The 23,550-nt window shown below is 42.4% G+C and overlaps 1 protein-coding gene across 1 annotated transcript in view; it reads right to left on the bottom strand.

Moving 5' to 3' along the window:
- The window catches only part of WDR72 (WD repeat domain 72), a 426,854-nt gene that overhangs the window by 137,656 nt on the left and 265,648 nt on the right, over positions 1–23,550 (bottom strand). Inside the window, exons 14-17 of the mRNA XM_075342738.1 lie at positions 16,827–17,635; positions 15,106–15,194; positions 13,213–13,295; positions 6,908–7,085 (exon numbers count right to left, since the gene is read on the bottom strand). Coding sequence (XP_075198853.1) covers positions 6,908–7,085; positions 13,213–13,295; positions 15,106–15,194; positions 16,827–17,635 — 1,159 coding nt within the window. The remainder of the gene's footprint in view (positions 1–6,907; positions 7,086–13,212; positions 13,296–15,105; positions 15,195–16,826; positions 17,636–23,550) is intronic.

Genomic DNA, 23,550 nt, shown 5'->3' with positions numbered 1-23,550 from the left:
ACAAAAAGAAACTCATTCTTATCAAATTAAATTATATGTCTCAACAACTGTGCTGCAAGCAATAATATTCTGAAAGATAGAATGGAATTTTGTGCTTAAAAACAAAACGATATGGACATTTGACCATAAACATGTAGAAATTAAATTATACATCCTAGCATTCATAATATGTAAATTAAAGCCATAATTTGACACAAAAAAAAATACTACCTGGTCATATTACTAAATAACAGCAATTAAATCTATTTTGTTAATATGAAAAGTCATTCATTTTACTAAGGCCTCAGTCACACATCAGTATTTTTAATCAGTATTTCATCAGTATTTATATGCTAAAACTTGGAGTTTCTCGAAAATAACAGAACAGGTGTCAATTTTTTCTATTATAGTTTTTCTATGCAAGTTCCACTACTGGATACGTCATACAATATACTGATATGTGAATAAGGAATAACAGGAAGCAGGGCAGTTAATATCACAAGTTATGTGTTTTTCAAAAATTGGAAAAACAGCACAGACATGAGAGAACCCAAGCTGTAAAGTTCAGTGTTCGTACCAGACACAGAAGTCCATGTCCAAGTTTTGAGTTTGGGTGCTGTTCTTATGCTAATAAAGTTGGTGAAACGGTGCAGACAATCAACAAGCTTTTTGGCATGGGAAAGATGTGTGTATGCTGCTGTGAACAAAATTAAAAAAAGACATGCGGTCCACCCTATGTTTGAGAACCAGACAAGGTAAAGCAGACAGCTGGAGGCTGGTATTATCAGACAGGGATTTTTCATGGTTATTTTGCACTTTCCAGCCTAAAAATAGCAGCCCTCAGCTGTCAATTCTGGCTCTTTGCCCAACTCTTCCTGATTGACCTGGTATGGTGGCAATCAGGGTAATACTTTTGGGGTTGATGTGAGCTGTAATTGTACAGCTGGCATCAAGCCCAGGGATTAGTAATGGATAGGTGTTGATTAGACACCCCCATTACTAACCTTGTTTAAACAAACACACAAACGGAAAAAAATGTTTATTTGAATAAAGACTTTCCCACAATATCCTTTGTTCACATATATATTAATTTAAAAAAATGCTCAAATTTCCAATGTAATCCAGTGCTGTAGTGTCCTAGAAGTCCCACTGAATCATATGAAGGTTTGTTCTGAGAACATTCTCAGAACGAGGCTCTATAGGTCACTCCCAATCAGCATCATACCCAGAATTTCTCACTCTTATGAGAAATCCTCTTTATTTTTGATAACCAACCAAAGTAGACAGCTGAGGACTGCAGCCTGCAGCTGTCTGCTTTTGTTGTGCTGGTTGTCAAAAATAGGGGGACCATGTCATTTTTTTATTTATTCCCTATCCACATTTGTGGGTAGGGCAATTGTCCTTGTCTTACCTCCATTTTGCTTCCTTTTGCAGCCATCTAGTCCTACCACAACTATTTTACAGTCATTTTACAGCACCAAAATTCAGGTCATTATTGACATATATGGGGTTCAAAGTCTGGGGTTAGGTTTTAGACAAGTCTAAGTCCTGAACTGAACTTTTAACAAAAGTTCGGCAAACTTGGATAACGCAAAATTCCACGGATTCACTTATCCCAACATGTGAACCCAACCCTTGGGTTAATTCTTTGAAAACGCTAGAAACTCAGAAAGCCAGTATGGTACTTCTGACATTTCTCTCATCCCCATTTTTAAGATAATTTAACTGCTTGAAGGATATCTGGATACCAAAGTCTTCCCAAAGTGCTCTTACTGTTATAAAAGAGAATAGTAATTGGTCAAAGAAAAAATAAAAATGTATTTTCTAAGCATGATTTATACACTGTTTCAGGAACATGTATAATATTCCAAGATGTTACAGATTGTTATATTATCACTTATCCACGGGATAGGTTCTAACTTGTTGATCGGTGTCGGTCCGAATGCTGGATGTGCACCAATCGATAGAACATTAACCTCCTATGATAATATTATGCAGCAAAAATATTTCCAATGGGTTATTTGTGAGAAATGACAAGTTAAAGTGTAACTATCATTTTAATTTTTATTTCAGAAATCCATAGTGTACATGAAAATAAGCAACATTTCAAAATATTTTATCATAGAAATCTGCTTCTTTCACTGTCTGGACTAATAATTCAATTTTAACATTGTAATTTCATTGGTAAAATCTTTGAAGACAAAATTTCACATCACTGAGATAAGAGATCACAGTTGTAACTCAAAAAATTCTAAGAAGAGGAGGAACTTGGGAGGAGCAAGAGGTAGAGCTCCTCCCTCCTCCCCCTCTCATCTGTATAAAATCTTAGTAACAAATACCATCCCAGTAATGTAAAAATCTATATTCACTGAAATATCAAAATAGGGGAGACCTCACACTGTTTGTTAACACTAATGAACTACTAAAAATTAAATAAAAAAAAGGTGTGAGGGTCCCTCTCATTTTTGATAACCAGCAAAGGTATAGCAGATAGCTGCTGATCGGTTTTATCAGGCTGGGAAAGCCCATGGGTATTGGGCCCTTTCCAGCCTAAAAATACCAGCCTGCAAACACCACAGAGGTAGCACATCAGATTAGATGCACCAACTCCGGCACTTTACCTGGGTTCTTCCTAATTGCTTGCTTTTTCTCTTACATCAATAATAATAACTACAATGTCATTTTTTCTTCTATTAAACAGAGAAAATCTATCCCTTTTTTGAATTTGTATTTAGTAGGTTATACTATTGCAAGGAAGAATGTAAGCTATACAGAAAACCCAGAATTTGGTAATTCAATACTACAAGCTAATATATATTGAATATATACTGAATATATTAGGGTTGGAGATGCTGGATGTCCGCTGCCAATTATTTACAAGAATGTGAACATATAAATGGCCGGCTATTTCATAGAGGGCACAATATAGCAGTAATATATGGAGCACAAAATGTGGCAAATAGTAAAACCAGGGAACAATATTTGTCCCAGAATAAATTCAGTAAGGCCGCTTTCACACTGCATTCCTCACCACGTTCAATAGTCTTGTGGGAATGTCCATCCGTCCGAACCCTCCCAAACTTTTTTTAACGTATGCAACAACGGGGGCCATTGTCTAAAATGGGGCAGATGGAGTCACTGTGTGCTGTGTGGTGCACCATTTTCGGGAGTATTCGCTTATTGGAGGCGGAAACACAGACGCAGTCTATTACTTCTGGGTGTCCACCTTCAATAGGTGTATACTTCCGAAAATGGTGCATGACAGACTACATTACTCCATCTGTACCATTATAGTCAGTGGCCCCATTGACGCATACGTCCAAAACCCGTTTTGCGGGGAGTTCGGACAGAAGCCCCCATGAGACCATTGAACTTGGCAAGGAACGCAGTGTGAAAGCAGCCTAAGAAAAATCACATACCATCTGGGGAGTCACCTATATTTTTTTCTACTAAATATAGTAATAACTTCCATAAAATTACTACTGTCATACAGACATTTTTACCACTTTTGAATTGAGATAATATCCTAAGGGAAAACCTAAAAAACATCTGTAAATTTGTTTCAAAATGGGCATACACAATTGGAAACATGATATCCCCCAGTGACCACTTGATGAATTACAATAATTCACTACATAATGGATATCCACCACAGGTTCACATAAGTGTGGACAGAAGCAATGTGGCTTGTGTACATACCATATTTTTTGGGCTATAAGACGCACCAGACCATAAAACGCACCCTGGTTTTATAGGGGGGGAAAAAAGGAAAATAAAACGTTAAGCAAAAAGTGTGGTCATGACTATTATGGGGCGATGATCTGCTGCTGACACTGTTATGGGGGTAATGTCCCCAAATTCTCTAACTAAAGCGCCCCATCCTCGTAATGATCCTCCTGCCTTGTATATGATCCCCATCCTTGTATATATGTCCCTTATCCTGGTATAGCCCTCATCCTGCTAAATACCCCCATCCTGCTAAATACCACCCCCATCCTGCTATATACCCCCATCCTGCTATATTCTCCCATCTTGCTATATACACCCATCCTGCTATATACCCCTATCCTGCTATATATCTCCATCCTGGTATAGCCCCTATCCTGCTATATACCCCCATACTGCTATACTCCCCCAAACGGCTATATACCCCCATCCTGGTATATGGCCCGCATCCTGTGGCATACAAAAAAATAAATGTTTATACTCACCTTTCCTCAGTCCAGCAGCATCACTCGTCTTCCTGTCCGTGTCAGCAGCAGCGCCGCTGACCTGTGTGGAGCCAGTCACCATTCCCTGCAGCATCGTGATGTCCTCCTGTCTGCTGCCCGCTGACATGTGTGGAGCCGTGTGCACAGGGATGATGTCATCGCTGTGCTCACCGCTCTCTACACAGATCAGCGGTCCGGCCGACAGGGGGACAATGCGATGCTGCAGGGAACGGTAAGTATACCGTACTTATTCACTGCCCCCCGTACTGATGATGCGTGGTGGGCAGTGAATATAGCCGCACATTATCACTCCAGGCTGCAGTTGCCAGGGGTGATCACGCGGGCTAGCTGCTAATTATGCGTGCATCCCCCGCCCTTTGTCCCGCCCACCTGTCAGCGTCGCCATCAGCGCTGAGAGATGATGGGTTAAAGGATGTATGCATATGAAATGAGCGGGCCCACGTGGTCACGGCAGGCGCTGCTACAGCCTGTGCATGCCGCCGATGACTCGCTCCACCGCAGCACCCTCATTCCCCGCAGCCATGCTCTACATTCAGACTATAAGATGTACCCCCACTTTCCCCCAACATTTAGGGGAAAAAAAATGCGTCTTATAGTCCGAAAAATACGGTATATGATAAATACAAAAGAAAGTTTTCATGTACAAAAGGTACAAATCATAACATTAAATAATTTATGGATTGTTAGTACATTTTATATATATGTCATAACATGCATCTGTGATGCCCTGGCCGGGCAAGGTAGTCACATATAGGGCCCTGCATTACACCTGTCCCTCATAGGTAACATACAGCAAAAAAGTTAAACCCTAGTCACCCCCCTCAGGGCTTGATGGACACACCAGGGGGCGGAACCAGATGGTTGGAAGATGCCCACCAAGGAGTCTCAGACAGCCTGAGACGGGAAAGTAAACAGAACAAGTCTAGAGTTCAAGTTGCAGAGGTGTGTGGGCTGGAGCTGTGTTCAGCTCCAGCAGAGGAGAGAAACCAATTTGAGCAGGTGCCAGGGTAGGAGCCCTTGTACCTTTGGCTAGGAGGCAGACGGCGGTCTCCGTCTGCAGGAAACGGGAATACGGCTCAGTGGAACCGAGGTGGACCGGGACAGGGTAGTGGCCCGCCGGTACCGACCCGGGGAACCGACTCGGAAACCGGAGCACAAAGGGGGTACTCAGACCCTGAAGCTAGGTCCAGAAGCTACTGGGGGCTAGCTAATTCACCGATTCCGGCCAGGACTAGAGGTCCTGTCCCACCCAAAGTCCCGACTGAAGGCAACAGCCCGACGAGGGGGATAAACGGCCACTGCCACGGCTCAGAGATCCCATGGGCCAGCGTCTGCGGGCAAAGGGCTCCTTAGGCGACAACAAGCCGGGCGCGGACTCCTGAAGTTGCAAGCACAGGCAGTCCACCATCCAACACAGGTGCGGGAGAAAGACAGAGACCACCAGCCAGGTGGGGCCGGCTGCGGGCACTGAACACCATCACCTTGGTTTACCAGAGACTCCTTTGTTTACTAATAGTGAGTACAACAGCACCCTCCAGTCGACCATCTCCCTGCACCGCCAAACACCAACGGGTCCCGGGGCCACCATCCCTGCCCACGGAGGGGTTAACAACTTGCTGCCAAACATCTCCCCCGGGTGCCCCGTAACTGCAGCGGTGGTGTCCACCTTCACCACATCCTGTGGGTGGCGTCACGAACTTAACACGGCTCCGGCCGTACATCTATGTCCCCAAACCACAACCCCCCTTTTAGTTGAAGTGACCGCGAGACCCCCGGGTCCGGAGACCCTCGAGCCACCCACTGAAGGACCGGATCCGAGTGGCTTGGCTGCCAAGCATGGGGCGGTACACCTCAAATATAACAAACAGTGTATGAGCCGCACATTAAGAAAATGCATCTCTGAGAATATATATTGTGCCAAAAACTCCACCACACGCAGCTTATCAGGTGCCTTACATCATTTTTAGTAGGAACATCCAGGTGATGTCAGTTCTCTGCTGGTGAATGCACTGGAGAATGTTCCTCCACCAAGAAGGGAAGGAAATAAATTGCATTTTTTGCACAATAAAGAAGCAAAATAGATTTTGTCACTAGAAACACACACATCAAAGGGTATGAATATTAAGAATAATTTACTTTATATTTCAAGAAACATTAAATGCAAATATTTACTCCATGAAACAACAACCTCAATGCACAGGCTTGCTTCACTGCATTATGTGTGCGGGCACTCCAGGGGGAGTAATTAGCAGTCTCTGAATGGCTCTCCCATGGGATAAAACAACGTTCTCAGACTTAGTGTGTTTATAGCTGGCTATATCTGGGTGGAGATCCAAAGAGGCAATCATTGAATTTCCATAATGCTCGCTACTCCCTTCGAACTTGTCAGAGCATCTGACAAGCTTGAATTGAGTAATGAGCATTTGAGCAGAGTACCCTGGGCGTAAACTGCATTATATAAACTAAACATTTGATCCAGGGATCTACCCAATTGCTAACAAAGTATTTTTTCCACTTTCCTCTGGCATATTGGGTCTATGCAATGTACATGCTGTGTTTAGTTCAACTGATCAATCTAAATATAAAAAGTTAAACTGGATAAACTTGATGATATTTTTTCACTTTAATCCTGTACCTAGACATGAACACAATGGTTTCTATGATAAAATATATAGCTGTCCATGCTTCTGACTTACCTTCAAATGATGTTTCTTCAAACAATTGTTCAAAATTGTAGGATTGCTCCATGCTCATAGGATGTTGTAGAGAGCTGGAATCCATAGAAACTGGTTGAATTGTAATTACAGTTTGGCTTAGTGCGTCCATCCATTTTCTAACTTCTGCTAGTAAAACTGCTTGCATTGCCTCTGTTACCTAGGTTAAAAATGACATAAAGGTTATAACCTCAATATTTTACCACCCATCACAGAGTATGAAAGTTATATACTCTACAACTGTCTAGTGCAAAAACAACAACTTTTTTTTAGAGTTTTGAAAAGTTTTGATCATTTTTTAAGTATTGGTGTATTCTGTCATATATTTACTTAAAACATTGGTTTTCTTTATAGGACTGCACCCTTTAATATCACACACATTATGGGGGAGAAACATTCCGCTTTCTACTCAAATATGGACTGGACATGTCCTTTTAGAAAATAGAATTAGCAATTTAAACATTTTTTATATATTCGCTCTACATTTCTTAATAAATGTGTACTGTAAGTGCAATAAAACAAAGCATCAGAATTAAATCTATAAAATAACTTTGCCAAAGTGACTTTTGTTTCAGACATAAACCTGTGTGATCCAAAAGTTAGGTCATGTGAGTAAGGATGCACTCACATTAACATGTATAAAATCGCCCAGATACTCATCCAGAAAAGTTTGTGAGTGTCAGGCGAGTGCAATGCGTTTTGTTCCTCATCTAGCATCCGAATGTTATGCAAGTGCTATGCGAGTGTGCATTTTTTTTATCGCCCAGAAAATAATGTACACTTGCAGAGCACTCACATGACATACTGATGCTAGGTGAGAAAAAAAACTCATGACACTCACTTAACACTCACTAATTTTTCTGGCTGAAAATGTGCTCATGCGCCAATGCCACTCGTAGTCTTCTATACTGTGTCTTCAATGGCACCAGAAATTGCGGTAGACGCATGTGCTGACTCTGGCACTATTTTAATGAAGAAATGATCACAATAGCAAACCGCATGCGCTTTCAAAAGCGGTAATGGTGGCGCAGGACAAAATGTAATAAAAGAAAGGGGAGAAGTCATTAGTAGGAATATGCAAAGATGACCTGACCCACAATAACCTGCCCTGCTGCACACGTTAATCAAATAATGCACCAATTTGTGGACCTTTTATGAAGGTTTTTTTCTGCAATCAACGATCTAATTTGAAAACTGAAAGTATGATTTTATTCACCATCCTATTGCCAGTATGGCACTGCCTTTACTTTATATGGGAAAATCCTGTGGGTTGAACAGTATCCAGGCCTGGATTCTCTGAGAACTCTGGCTAACAATCCAGATCCGGCAACTCGGGTAATTAAAGCAATAAAGGAAAAATAAAAGAAAAAAAAGGGAGAAAGCAGATGCATTATACTTACCAAGTCAAATGCGTAGCTGTAACACTGCTTCTGGTGCAGACATTTCAGCACTAAATTTGCACCTCCTAGCAGGAAAATCGCACTGAAATGGCGAGAAAACCATTTTTGTGCATTTTTTTGCCAAGGGATGCAGATTTGGTGCTGAAATTTTTACAACATATTCCTGCACCCAATCTACACCTCTTGGCAAAAAATTGCATCAAAACCGCATGTGTTATGATGCAGTATTGATACAATATTTTGCCAGCAGATCTAGGTTGGGTGCAGGGATATGCTGTAAAAATTTCAGTAGCCATAACTTTTTTATTTTTCCGTCAACATATTCATCTGAGGGCTTGTGTTTTGCAGGACAAATTGTACTTTTGAATGAAGTCAATAATTTTACCATATATTGTACTAGAAAATGGGGAAAAAATGACAAGTGCAGTGAAATTGCACAAAATTGCAACTCCACAATGTTATTTTTATTTACCATGTTCACTATATGCTAAAACTGATTTAGCAGTATTTTGTAAATCAGTACGAGAATGCAGATACCAAAAATGTATAGGTTTTCTTTCATTTAATTGGGGAAAAAAAATTGAGAAGTTTGCAAAACAAAATTTTTCGCTTTTGGCTTCATTTTCTGAGACGCTCAAAGTTTTCACTTTTTGGGACCTGGGGCTGTGTGATGGCTTATTTTTTGCACCCTAAGCTGAAATTTTTACTGATAACATTTTTTACAGAGAAGGGGGAGCCAGCAGTTATCTGTCTTTGCAACATGGGAGCGGTTCTGAGATGTCACAGGTATATGTGTTGCTTTTATATGGTTCTGCTTATTAAAATATTTCGGAGGCCATATGGCACAATGACAAATTATATAATATAGAGTAGGACCCCCCTATTGAGATTTGCCGTGACGTTGCAGGGGTGGCTCAAATTATTAATCAATTAATCATTTGTTTGGTAAAAACCTCATTTTGCTTTATAGTACAGTAGGAATGAATTTGTGAATTTTACACTTTTTATTTGTTGCATGCCATTCATAGGCAGTGCTGGCTCCCCCCTCTCTGCAATGATTTACTGGTCTGGTGGCTGACCCCCACCATGCCGTGCACACCCAGTGTGGTTTGCAAATTCTTTCTGCTACTATCAAAACTAATGTTGGAGTCTGTTCACATTCAACTATCTCACCCTGTTCCACAGGCATCATTAATTAAGCACCATTTACTTGGGCCTGCTCTGCCTTTATCCATGGCTGCTGGTCAGACACTGTGATAGTCTGTGGTAGATGAAATATTGTGATCAGCTCTTATTGTATAAGAAACCCTATATTTCTGGAGTTTTCTTTTTTTTCTGTGATGCTGTTTCGCAATCAAATTAATTTGTTTTACATTTTGATTGATTGGACATTTCAGAATGCAGCGATATAAAATGTGTATTTTTTATAGTTTTATTTTCAATGGGGTAAAGTACAGCAGAAATGATGATTTCCTATGAACGCTGGCTCAATGCCATCATTCACAGGAAGTTCGTCATGACAGACACAGGGGTCAGCTGATACCTGGTTGTCATGGTAACTCATTGGCACCCCGCGATCACGTCACATGGCCAGTGATGGGAGTGGAGAAGAGTACGCTCCTCGCCAGTGTGTATTAAATCTCACTGTCAGAGATTGACAGCAAGATTTAAATGGGTAACAGTCATGGGCGGATCTCTGATCCACCTGCGGCTGTTAGAGGCACATGTAGACTGATCAGATCAGATGACGTGTGCAGGGAAAGATGCGAGCAAGCCGACATCAAAGGCACCAGCATTTCAAATGTCAGGAAGGGGTGAAAATGCATCCAAGTTACCAAAATAACTTAAAGGTCTCGATTCATCAAAATGTTTATGCCAGAAATCTGGAGTAAAAAACTGAAAAGTTCCACATTTTGTATGAAATGCAAGTTTGCACAAAGAATTGTAAGTTTTCCTATTTTCATGGAAGTATTTGAGAGTTATAGCAAATTTGTCAAGGCTGATTCAGGCTGGGGAGTGGCAATGCCCCATCAATCTAATTTATGAAAAGCTGTGGCATACTGTATGTCACAAATCTTAAACCAATCTCTGACTGCCGTAAGACTTGAGGAGTGGCACACGGAGGAGCTCACCACTTTTAAGATGTGCCAAATTCATTAAGGGCGCGTGAAGCTCTTAATGAATCAGGTGCCTCTGACTCTACCATGTTCCTCATCAAGAGGAGCAAGATTAGCGCAAGTCTTGATTGATTGGGGCCCATGGTGTTTGATAAATTGAGTGCATTTTTAGACTGTCTAGTCAAAGTCTGCACTGACTCTTTTGGCTTACTTTGATCAACCAAGTTATATCAAATTTTGGTGGAATTTTGTCACATGGGATCACAATTTAAAATCAGGCATTTCCCCATGTAAAGCACAATCACAATCTCACCACCTGTGCACTTGACCCACTCCCATCCCACCTAATCCCTAACCTCACCACAGTCCTCATCCCGATCCTAACCCATCTCTTCAAACTATCACTAACAACTAGTGTATTCCGTCATGCCTTATACATGCCTCCATGACACCCATGCTAAAAAAGCCCTCCATTGACCCATCCTCTGTGTCTAGCTATTGCCCCATATCACTTCTCCTCTATGCCTCAAAACTACTGGAACAGCATGTGCATCTTGAACTGTCCTCCCACCTCTCCTCCTGCTCCCTTTTTGACCGGTTACAATCTGGCTCCCAACCATACCACTCCACTGAAACTGCCCTAACTAAAGTCACCAATGACCTACTAACCGCCAAAGCCAAGGGACACTATTCTGTCCTCCTCCTCGTGGACCTGTCCTTTGCCTTCAACACAGTGGACCACCCCCTCCTATTACAGATTCTCTCATCTGTGGGCATCACAGAGTTGGCCCTATCTTTTATCTCTTCATACGTAACAGACCGGACATTTAGTTTCTCCCACTCTCACACCATTTTCTCATCTCGCCCTCTTTCTGTTGGTGTCCCCAAGGTTCTGTTCTTGGATCCCTCCCTCTTTACCATCTATACCTTTAGCCTGGGACAGATCATAGAGTCCCATGGCTTTAAGTATCACTTCTACGCTGATGATATGCAGATCTATCACTCTGGACCTGACATCTCCTTCCTACTAACCAAACTCCAACAATGTCTGTCTGCTATTTAATCCTTCTTCTCTGCATGATTCCTAAAGCTTAGCATGGACAAAACTGAATTCATTATCTTTCCTCCTCCTCTCACAACCCCTCCAACAAGCCTACCCATCAAAGTTGATGGTTGCTCACTCTCCCCAGTCTTGCAAGCTCATTGCCTCGGAGTAAAGGGCACTTTACACGCTGCGATATCGCTATCGATATCGCTAGTGAGCGTACCCGATCCCGTCGGTTGTGCGTCACAGGCAAATCGCTTACACCAGTCACACGGACTTACCTTCCCTGCAACGTCACTGTGGCCAGCGAACCGCCTCCTTTCTAAGGGGGTGGTTTGTGCAGCGTCACAGCGACGTAACACGGCAGCCGTCCAATAGAAGCGGAGGGACGGAGATGAGCTGGCGGAATATCCCGCCCACCTCCTTCCTTCCTCATTGCCGGTGGACGCAGGTAAGGAGATGTTCGTCGTTCCTGCGGTGTCACACATAGCGATGTGTGCTGTCGCAGGAACGACGAACAACTAGCGGCATGCACCACTAACGATATTATGAAAAGAAGCGACGTGTCAACGATCAACGATTTTTGACGTTTTTGCGATCGTTGATCATCGCTCCTAGCTGTCACACTCTGCGATGTCGCTAACGATGCCGAATGTGCGTCACAAACACCGTGACCCCGACGATATATCGTTAACGATGTTGCAGCGTGTAAAACACCCTTTCCCCTCGACTCTACTCTATCCTTCAAGCCACATATCCAAGCCTTCTTCACCTCCTGCCGACTAAAACTCAAAAATATCTCCCAGATTTGTGCATTCCTTAAGCAAGAATCAGCAAAAACTCTAGTTCATGCCCTCATCATCTCCCACCTTGACTACAGCAACCTCCTGCTCTGTGACCTGCCTTCCAACACTTTTGCACCCCTCCAATCTATCCTAAACTCTGCGGCCTGATTAATCCACCTCTCCCCTTGCTATTCCCCAGCCACTCCTCTTTGCCAATCCCTTCACTGGCTTCGCATTGCCCAAAGACTCCAGTTCAAAACACTAACCATGACATACAAAGCCATCCACAACCTGTCTATTCCATACATCTGTGACCTAGTCTCCCGGTACCTACCTGCATGCAACCTCAGATCATTACAAGACCTCATTCTCTATTCCCCTCTTATCTCCTCTTCTCACAATCGCATACATGATTTCTCCCTTGTCTCCTCCATACTCTGGAATGCTCTACCCCAGCATATCAGGCTGTCACCTACCGTGGAAAACTTCAAAAGGAACCTGAAGACCCACCTCTTCCGACAACCCTACAACCTCAGACCAGTACACCACTGTGTAACCAGCTCTGTCCTCACCTACTGTACCCTCACCCATCCCCTATACACTGTGAGCACTCGTGGGCAGGGTCCTCTCTCCTCCTGTACCACTCTATTTTTGGAATGTTTATGACTGTTTTACTTGTTTTTATGTACACCATTCTCTCAATAATTAATAAATATATATTCAGTGTGTGTGTGTGTGTGTGTGTGTGTGTGTGAATCTGTGTGTACGTAGGCACCTCTTATGTGTGTATACATTGTGTGTATCTATGTTATAAGATAATTCTGAATTTTCGCTCTTCAGCTGACAGGCCCCCCTATTATATTTATTGCTTTTAGTCCCTGGTATTATGAACCTGACAGAAACAATTACTGTACCTGTCTGTGGAATACAAGAGACTTACCTGTACTGATTGATCTTTCCAAGTAGAAACTATTTTCATTACGAAAACATTTTCTGGATCAGGAAAACTGGAAGCATTTTTATCTATATGGATGAACAAGTACACATTATACAAATAATTAGGTCAGAAAGTGAAATAAGTAATATACGTAATATTAACCAAGTATTCCGAATTGTGTTCATGATGAAGTTAACAATGATAAAACAAATATCATGGAGGATAACTCTTAGGCCCGTTTCACACGTCAGTGAAAAACACAGACTTTTTCACTGGCGTGTAAAACACGCACATGTCCCTGCGTGTGCCGTGAATCACGGCACACGTGGGTTGTCTAAGTGCAATCCGGGCTCCGTTCTCCGTGGCCCGTGATTGCACTTAGAAATCAACTCACCTGTGCGCGCTCCCGCTCTTCATGGTGCTGATCACTCCTGCGGTGCAGCATCCGGCCGGCGCTGACCCCTGCAGCAGCTGCCTCCGGGTCGGCTGTGTCGTGCATCATTAATATGCGCGACAGTAATCAGCCGGCTTAGAAGCAGCAGGCTGCCCGGGCTGCAGACAGCGCGGCTGAAGCCGGGTGAGTAAAAATGTTTATTATTTTAAATGCACGTTTTTTTCTGGCACGTGTGTCACGGATCACACCACTGCGTGGTCCGTGGAACATCAGTGATGCCAGAAAAAAATGGACATGTCTCCGTGCGGCAATCACGCACACGCGGGTACAGTGAAAAATCACTGACGTGTGAGCAAACCCATTCATTATAATGGGTCTGCATATGTCAGTGATTCTGGTACGTTTAAAAAAAGCACAAACGTACCAGAATCACTGACATGTGAAAGGGGCCTTAAAGATAGCATTCTGACTGCTAATCTGGAAAGCATTTCTCCCTCCTCACCTATACACAGCAATGCTTGGTTCACCTGATTGTTCCTATGTTCTTTAAGAATTAGCCTCAGCTAGAATCATCTGGCAGTAGCTTATTTACCTGATGACCAAATGGATGGGCAGTTCCAACACCCAAATCTTTCTCTCATCAACATTATTTGTGAGACAAAATTCAGAAGGCCACTATATACTGTATATTAGATGTTTGGCTCATCACTGCCAAAATAAGGAAGTTCAGCCAATTTTTATATACAGCAAATGTATAGGCTGGCCTTTAATTTATTACCAAAAAGTAAAGCAATGGTAAATCTTTTTATATGTTTTATCTTTCTGTTGTTCCATAGCCAAAGCTGGAACAGATCCACAGGAGAATAACCCCTGTGTCCTTTGAAGGGTTTCTACAAGACCATTTGTTTCAGTAAGACTGGAGTCACACTTGCGTATGATTCACACGAGTGCAGTGAGAAGATCTCGCATTGCACTCGGCCACATGTAAGACAATGCTGCAGCTCAGATCTGTGTGTTTTTCCTCAGCCCTAATCGGACTGAGGAAAAAATCACAGCATGCTGCGATTGTCTGCAAGAACCGTGTCCCTCGCACCCATACAAGTGTATGGGTGTGAGAGAAACATCGGACTGCATTCGGATGTCATTCAAGTGCAGTGCAATATACCTACAGGCTGACAATAGAGGAGATGGGGAGATTAACCCCTCCCTCTCCTCTGAAGCACCCGCCCTCTCCTTTGCAGTTGTGATCCGATCGCAAGATTAGGTCACAGTCGCATGACACTCGACTCACGCTCGCAGAAGAGCCTGGGCCAAGGGTCATTAGCATATCGCATCCGTTGTTCTTGCATCGGATGCCGTACGCTAGTGTGACTCCAGCCTAATATGCAGAAAATCCTCCAGAGTCACTGATAAATAGTAAAAGCATCTATGTTTCTTATTTGGTTTTATCAATAATTTCTGGATATAGTTTAAGCTAATCTCTATATAAATTGGATACGTACCCTGCAAGAAGTCTGCAAAAGCAGGAAACGAGGAACTAAAATGTTCTGTGCTCTTCCATTTGCCACGGGTAAACTCAATTTTCTCCTGACTGCAAAAAAACATAATTTAGGTTTATAGAATTTAAAATTATATATACTTAAAGTAACAGTCCAATACATGTGAACAGTAAAATGCATTTAATCCAGGATCACTGGAACCTAGTACACCCTAGTCTTTCAGATATTCTAGCTTATAATAACATAATGCAGGCTGGTTCTCTCGCCAAAACAGCCAAAAGCTCACTCCGCTCACTGTAGTCACTGCCCAGTTCCTATATTCAAAGTGATTCTCTCCATTTTTAAACTTGCCTTTTGCTTTATATACTTGTGTGAGCAATATGTCTTGTAATCTGTAAAGGTTGTTTTTTTCAATTATTTGGTTTAACTTGGAATGCCTCTTGTATATGCTATCTAATGGCTGCCTTTTCTGTCCCACAAGTATACTATCGACCCTATCTCTGAATTTCATAAAACTTAAAAACTGTTTCGCTCTTAATGTCTGCTGCCAAATTGGGTTTTGATAATGCAAACTACTTTGGAAAAGTAACCAGTGTATTCCTTCCAGTAAAGTTCATCCTTCTGTTAAAGAGGTACTAACAATTTACACTGCAGTCTCGTTTCATGGTTCCTAGGGGGACAGGCACTCCTCCTTCAGTGACAATTGTGGTCATTGGTAGAATTTTAACATTAGCAAAACTTTATAGATCTACTGTAATATACTCAGCAATCTGGTTTATTCTGATGTGTATACTGCTATCACTATAATTACATATAATAGTACATTTCAACAGGCTCAGATAAGCAAGAGCCTTGATTAGGAGAATTTTTTTTGAAGCTGGTGATGGAGTTTGTTGGTCATTTTGCAAGACGTCAATTTTTAGTTAGGAACCGAAAGGCAGCACTGGGAGGTGCTGCTGTATAGAAATCAATGGGCTGGAGAGTGGTGACTGTTATCTTAGGAGTTAACTCTTCAGCCTGAAATATAACTACTGTGCACAATGGGCAGACTCTGGTGGCTGAGCTCCATGTAAAGATTCTGTACATTTTAATACAAGTTAAAGCTCTCATATCAGTAATGTATGTAAAGTGCTGTGGAATTAATAGCGCTATATAAATGAATAAATATTAATATCATTATTTTCAGTAGAACTATAGCAAATAGAAGAAGCAAGTCAATTGCAAACTTGCTTATTTTCATGTTGTCTAACTAAAGCAATTTAATAACATGAGAATATCTCTTGAGGAGGTTTAAATGTTAAGAATAGATCACCCCTTATATTTCTTTCTCCAGTTTAGCTTTAAGCCATATCTGCTTAAAAAGGAAATCAACTATCTCCTTGCTGGCCACAATATAAAGAAAATCTGATTAAAAAGAGCTCACTTGCCCATGTGAAGGACCATCAGCAATAAAGTCCTTAGTAAAATATTAGCAAAAATGTGATATGATAACTTTATTTTAATTATTACAGGATTTTCATAATTAGACATATCTGCTTAGAGTTCTGAACTTTGTATTATACTAAGAAATATATAAAAATGCCTGTGATTTCCAGCCTAGAAGTTGTTTTTCTGTAGTTAATGACATGGAACATTTTAAAATATGGCCCCATTTCTTTAATTTCTCAAATGAAAAACATGTGTAGTAAAAAGATTTTAAAAATATTTTTAAAAATATACTTTACCTGCCAGACTGACTGTTACATTTCGAAATCAAATCTGTCCTCAGCGATTTACTGACATAAAATAACTTTTTTAGGAAGAATAGAAGAGTGTGAAGGCCTATTGCATTTGAGATGGAACTCTCCAGTCGCTCTTTTTTGCTGTGATGTTTCTGTGCTGCAAGAGAATATTTTGCAGAGAGTTCAATCACTTTCTTTGACAATAAATTATGTGAACGTTGTCCAGTCTTGTCATGGTTTATGTGATTCCACCCGGGTAACATCAAACACATGTGATCTATGCCTGATATCACCCCAAAAGTGACTGATCCTCGAAGCTGTAGGATGTCTAAATGACTAATGCAAAAATTGTCCAGCTCTTTGTCAATACCCCAAGGTAAGAGACAGGAGAGTATGAGTTTTGCCGCATCAGTTACCATGTTAACATCTATTTTGCCTGAAGACTGACTTTTGTTTTTCTTGGTGCTTTTGAACTTCTTGTGTCTTTTGATGCCACTACTACTCTCCTCAATTAGTCGATTGATACTTTCTTTAGTAGTAGAGTCGGAGACAGGTCCATCCATCTGATACAATGATCCAGCAGTTTTATTTCGTTTTAGTGTCAACGGTCTTTTTTCTGAGGAACTCTTGGCTGTTTTCAGTGCATCGTAGCTCTGGAAAGAGTTTGTTGACTTTAATCCATTGGCTTGAGAGGATTGCAAAAGTTCTAAAACCTTTTCCAGGTCAAATAGAAGTAAATGTAGACAGATGTTATATGTAGATCGTACTGGCAAGACAGTGAAAGGGCTGGAAGTATAGTTGGAATCCACAGCCTAGGATAAAAATTAATTTATATAGTTAATATGACATACATATAAATTTACACATTTAAAAAATTGATCGCAATTGTCCAGGACATTAATATTGCTCTTCAGAAGTATTACTTCCCCTTCCCAGTTTTCCTGACACTGCTCCATTTGTAGTGGCTGTGAATATAGTATATATAGTACTATAGTACTGGAGTTGCATTGATGATAAATTCCATTAAAGTAAATGGCACTGACCAGGAAAACCAGGCACAAATAATACAAAATGTATAGCGTGGTACCTGTTAAAAAAAAAAAAAAGGGAAGTTGTACCTGCCGCATTCCCTTCAATTTGCTGATTGTGCAAGTCCAACTCCCAGCAACTATCAGAAATTGATGGTCAATCCTTAGGTGACACAAGAAAGTACTGAGTATTAGTTTGTGAATATGCTGCTTTGTGGATCAATTTCATGGTTGTTATATGTTAACTAAAGTTGAGCGCGGTTCGTGGTTCTCCAGTTCGCGGTTCGAGTGATTTTGGGGGGTGTTCTAGATCGAACTGGAACTCAAGCTTTTTGCTAAAAGTTCGGCAGTTCGAGTTACGTTCGAGAACGGTTCTATCAGCAAAAGCGTGGTTTTTTACAGCTACAGTGTGCAGGGAGCCATCGCTGGCAGCCTGTGGTAAGCTGGTAACCAAGATAAATATCGGGTATCCAAGCAAAGTGCTTTGGTTAGTAACCCGATATTTACCCTTTTTACAAGTGCAGGGAGCCTTCACTTCCCCGCTCGGCTCCGCCCCCTCCTTCACTCGGCATGTACACACACACTCACACTCACCTGTCCCCAGCCATGCAGTCCCCGGCACTGACGTCTTCAGCGCCACATGGCCTCGCTAGGCTCCACCCACTTTGCACTCCACCTCCCACACACATGGCCCCGCTTAGCTCCACCCACCTCACACTCCGCACACATGGCCCCGCTCGGCTTACCTGAGGTGTTGATGTCCCTCCCTCACGACCTCAGCGCTGTTACTGTCCTCCATGGCTGCCGCTTCACATCTCCTCCTGTCGCTGCCGACCCGAGACTGTGACTAGATGTGATATCACAGGCTCCCGCGATACTTGGCTGTGAAGGCAGCGGTCATTGAAGTCAGTGACAGCTCTGCTGTCAGCAGTGCAGGAGATCGTCACCGCAGGTAATGTACCTCGCTGACAGCAGCACTTGTCATGTCCTGCAGTGACCTGGGCTGACCTATTGAAGTTAGCTCAGGTCACTGCATTGCTCTCCCAGCCAATGGGGAACATTCTGTTCTTCATTGACTGGGACAGTGTATATAGTATGGATCGTCATGGGAACGCCTTATTGGATTACACCAGACCTGGATTTGTTTTTCTTTCTAATAAATTTGTGAAAGAGGTAATGTGTTGGGGAGTGTTTTTTCAAATAAAAATGTGTTTGTCGTCTATTTATTTTTTATTACTGACTGGGTTGGTGATGTCGGGTATCTGATAGACGCCTGACATCACCAACCCCAGGGCTTGATGCCAGGTGACATTACACATCTGGTATTAACCCCATATATTACCCCGTTTGCCACCGCACCAGGGCACGGGATGAGCTGGGGCGAAGCACCAGGATTGGTGCGTCTAATGGATGCGCCACTTCTGGGGTGGCTGCGGCCGGCTATTTTTAGGCTGGGGAAAGTCCAATAACCATGGACCTCCCTAGTCTGAGAATATCAGACCCCAGCTGTCTGCTTTACCTTGGCTGGTGATCCAATTTTGGGGGGACCCCATGTGTTTTTTTTTAAATATTTATTTAATTTAAAATAACAGCGTGGGGTGCCCTCAATTTTGGATTGCCAAGGTGAAGCTGCCAGCTGTGGTCTGCAGGCTGCAGCCATCTGTTTTACCCTAGCTGGCTATCAAAAATAGGGGAAACTCCACGTCATTTTTTTTTTAAATTTATTTTTTTTTTGTAAATACAAGGCTAAGCACTCCTTAGTGCCACATGGAAGGCACCACAGGGTGCAAAATTACAAAATGCAGGAGAGTGGGACATTATGTGTCTTTCTGCCATTATAATGACAGAAAAGACTGATATGCAGAGTACAAGCACAAGAAAATCACCAGAGCGCTCTACGCTGTGAAAAGCAGTAGAAAATGGCACTGGAGTGAACATGTGACCACCTCATGTAGGTTGAAGCTATGGATCCTGGGTAAATTTATGTATTTTCCCTACTTCAGTTTTTTTGCAGTATGCAAAAAAAACGGAATTCACACGGATGACAATCGGATGACATACGGATTGTATACGGAACGGATGCCACACGGATGCACCTGTGAAAAAAAACGTTTTTTGCGGACCGTAAAAACGGATCAGTCGTGTGAATGTAGCCTTATCTGCCGTTTATAAACAGCAGGCAGAAATAAGTGAATAGCGCCCCCCAGCGTCAGAAAATCTCCGGGGTTTGAGGGGTAGCTGAGACCCTGGAGATCATGATTCAGGACGGTTTTTCCAATCCCCGCTCACGTGATCACCGGTATACACCGTATACCAATGATCACATTACAGTAAATGACATCGCCGGTAAAAAATTATTTATCTCCCATCTGGCATGAACAAACATGTCAGATGGGAGATAAATCTCCTCCCCGGTCCCCTCCAGTACCCCGATGTCGCCAAAGTGACCACCCCCGACCCCCTCCCGGAAATCCAAGATGGCCGCGCACAGCAGCACGCTGGCCGCATTCACCCTACTCCTCTGATTCCTGTCGCATGTGCCATGACACATGTGACAGAAAACTCCCCCCCAGGCCCTGCCAGGTCACCCCCTATAACTCCACCGGTGTTCCCCGGTGTTCCACGGTACCTGTGCAGCGTTGATCCCCCACGGCCCCCTCCTTCACAATAGACGCTGCTGCATGCACAGAGCGGCTGTCAGCTCAGCTTCCTGTGTTCAGACACAGTGAGTTGTGGTAACCATGCATCTGTAAGCTACTGTAATGCCCTGCTCATGAGTTAAAGAACATAGTTGATCAGGAGAGCTATACTACATTTCCAAATGGAGGTATTTGATTTTATAGTTGCCCTGCTGAACGAATACCAAACATGAGAGTCCGTTATATGCCACAGAAAAACATGTCTAAATAGCGAGCTCTGTTGTTTAGTATTCATTCAGCTGGATAACTGGACTTAAAGGGGTATTCCATCTCCAAGATCCTATCCCCAATATATAGTAGGTGGAATAGCAATAATATCAGCAAATACCAATATTTGGAAATGTAGAATAGTTCTCCTGATTTGGCATGCGCTTACCTCATGAGCAGGGCATTGCAGCTTTGGTAGCAACAGTGACGACATGGACTCTGCTGCTGTGAACCCGGGGAGAGTGGGTGCAGATTCATTGCACCCACACTCCTCACATGGAGGGTCTGCACTCCTAGAAAATGGGGGATACGTTCCCTGTGTCCCCCCATATTCTAGACGATCCAGAGTCATCATGGGACCCCCTTATTTCTTTTCCTTACAATAAATTTGTGAAAGAGGGAAAGTTTTGGGGAGTGTTTTTTCAAATAAATTTTTTATTGTCTATTTTTTTTGTTAGTACTGACAGTTTGTGATGTCGGGTATCTGATAGACGCCATGACATCACAAACTACTGGGCTTGATGTCAGGTGAATTTACAGCTTGTATCAACCCCATTTATTACCCCGTTTGCCACTGCACCAGGGCACGGGATGAGCTGGGGTGAAGCGCCAGGATTGGCGCATCTAGTGGATGCGCCACTTCTCGGGTGCCTGCGGCCTGCTATTTTTAGGCTGTGAAGGCCCAATAACTATGGACCTTCCCACCCTGGGAATACCAGACCACAGCTGTCCGCTTTACCTTGACTGGTGATCCAATTTGGGGGGGACCCTACTTTTTTTTTTTAATTATTAATATTTATAAAATAATTATAAAAAAAGAGCCTGGGGTGACCTCCACATTGGATCCCCAACCACGGTAAAGCTGCCAGCTGTGGTTTTCATTTTAAATGAAAAAAATTAATGGGCTTCCCTGTATTTTGATTGCCAGCCAAGGTAACGGCAGGCAGATGGGGGTGGCAACCCACAGCTGTCTGCTATATCTGCACTGAGAATCAAAAATAGCGCGGAGCGCTACGTCTTTTTTTTTTAAAGATTTATTTTTACAGCACTGTGATGTCCAGCAATGAAAATATAGGGAAGCCCTTTTTGTTTTTAGTTATTTAAATAAATAATTAAAAAAAATATATATATGTGCTCCAACTGCATTTTTTGTATTGCTAGCTAAGGGTAATCCAAGAAGCTACTGGCTGTTAACCCCCACTGCTTGGTGTTACCTTCACTGGCAATGGAAAATCCAGGGAAGCATTTTTTATTTTTTTTGCCAAAAAACTACACAAAAAATGACGTGAGCGACAGGAGACAGAGTGCAGGACGGATCGCGGGCACCAGTAAGTGTTATTGCAATGTTTATTAACTGTATGTGTACATTTATAATGTGTTTTTATGTGTTTGTGATTGCCTCCCTATGTTTCCTATGGGGTTCAAGTGGTTCGCCGAACCGAACTCGAACGCGACCTCCCTTTGGCGAACCAAGCTCGAACCGAACCGTGACCGGTTCGCTCATCTCTAATGTTAACCCCCTTAGGCCCGTTTCACACGTCAGTGAAAAACACAGACGTTTTTCACTGGCGTGTAAAACACGCACATGTTACTGCGTGTGCCGTGAATCACGGCACACGTGGGTTGTCTAAGTGCAATCCGGGCTCCGTTCTCCGTGGCCCGTGATTGCACTTAGAATTCAACTCACCTGTGCCCGCTCCCGCTCTCCATGGTGCTGGTCGCTCCTGCGGTGCAGCATCCGGCCGGCGGTGACCCCCGCAGCAGCTGCTTCCGGGTCGGCTGTGTCGTGCATCATTAAGATGCGCGACAGTAATCAGCCGGCTTAGAAGCAGCAGGCTGCACGGGCTGCAGAGAGCGCGGCTGAAGCCGGGTGAGTTAAAATGTTTATTATTTTAAATGCACGTTTTTTTCTGGCACATGTTTCACGGACCACACCACTGCGTGGTCCGTGGGACATCAGTGATGCCAGAAAAAAATGGACATGTCTCCGTGCGGCAATCACGCACACGCGGGTACGCCGCACGGAGACACGTGCAGTGAAAAATCACTGACGTGTGAGCATACCCATTCATTATAATGGGTCTGCGTATGTCAGTGATTCTGGTACGTTTAAAAAAAAGCACAAACGTACCAGAATCACTGACATGTGAAAGGGGCCTTAATGACAGAGCTAATTTTGACAATGACCAAGCCCAATTTTTGAAATCTGACCATTGTCCCTTTATGTGGTGATAACTCTGGAATATTTCAACAAATTTCAATGAATCTTAGTTTGGTATTTTTCATGACACATTGTACTTTATATTAGTGGTAAATTTAGGTTGATACATTTTGTGTTTATTTGTGTAAATATCAGAATTTTGGTGAGAATTCTGAAAAAATTGCAATTTTAAAAACTTCTAATTTTATATCTTTAAACCACATAGTCATGATGTCCAAAATAATTAATAAAAAAGATTTATCATATGTCTACTTTCCATCTGCATCATATTTCAAATGTCATTTTATTTTGTTTGGATGTTACAAAGGTTACAAGTTTAGCAGCTGGCAACAAGTTTTCATTTTTTAAAACAATTTACAAAACCTGTTTCTTTTGGGACATATCAGATAAATGGTCTTTGAGGGGCTAATCTATTATTAAAAACTGCCAAAAAGTGAGATCTTTAAAAAAAAAATAAATAAATAACACCCCTCACACACTTAAATTTCCCTTGACAGCAATTTTGGTTAACCCTTCAGTGCTAAACAGGACGTAATGCAAAGTGGAATAACAAACTAGAAATTTAACTTTTT

This window comes from Anomaloglossus baeobatrachus, chromosome 4 (genome assembly GCF_048569485.1).
Source record: "Anomaloglossus baeobatrachus isolate aAnoBae1 chromosome 4, aAnoBae1.hap1, whole genome shotgun sequence".
Classification (NCBI taxonomy): Eukaryota; Metazoa; Chordata; class Amphibia; order Anura; family Aromobatidae; genus Anomaloglossus; species Anomaloglossus baeobatrachus.
This window is presented reverse-complemented; position numbering and strand designations above follow the sequence as displayed.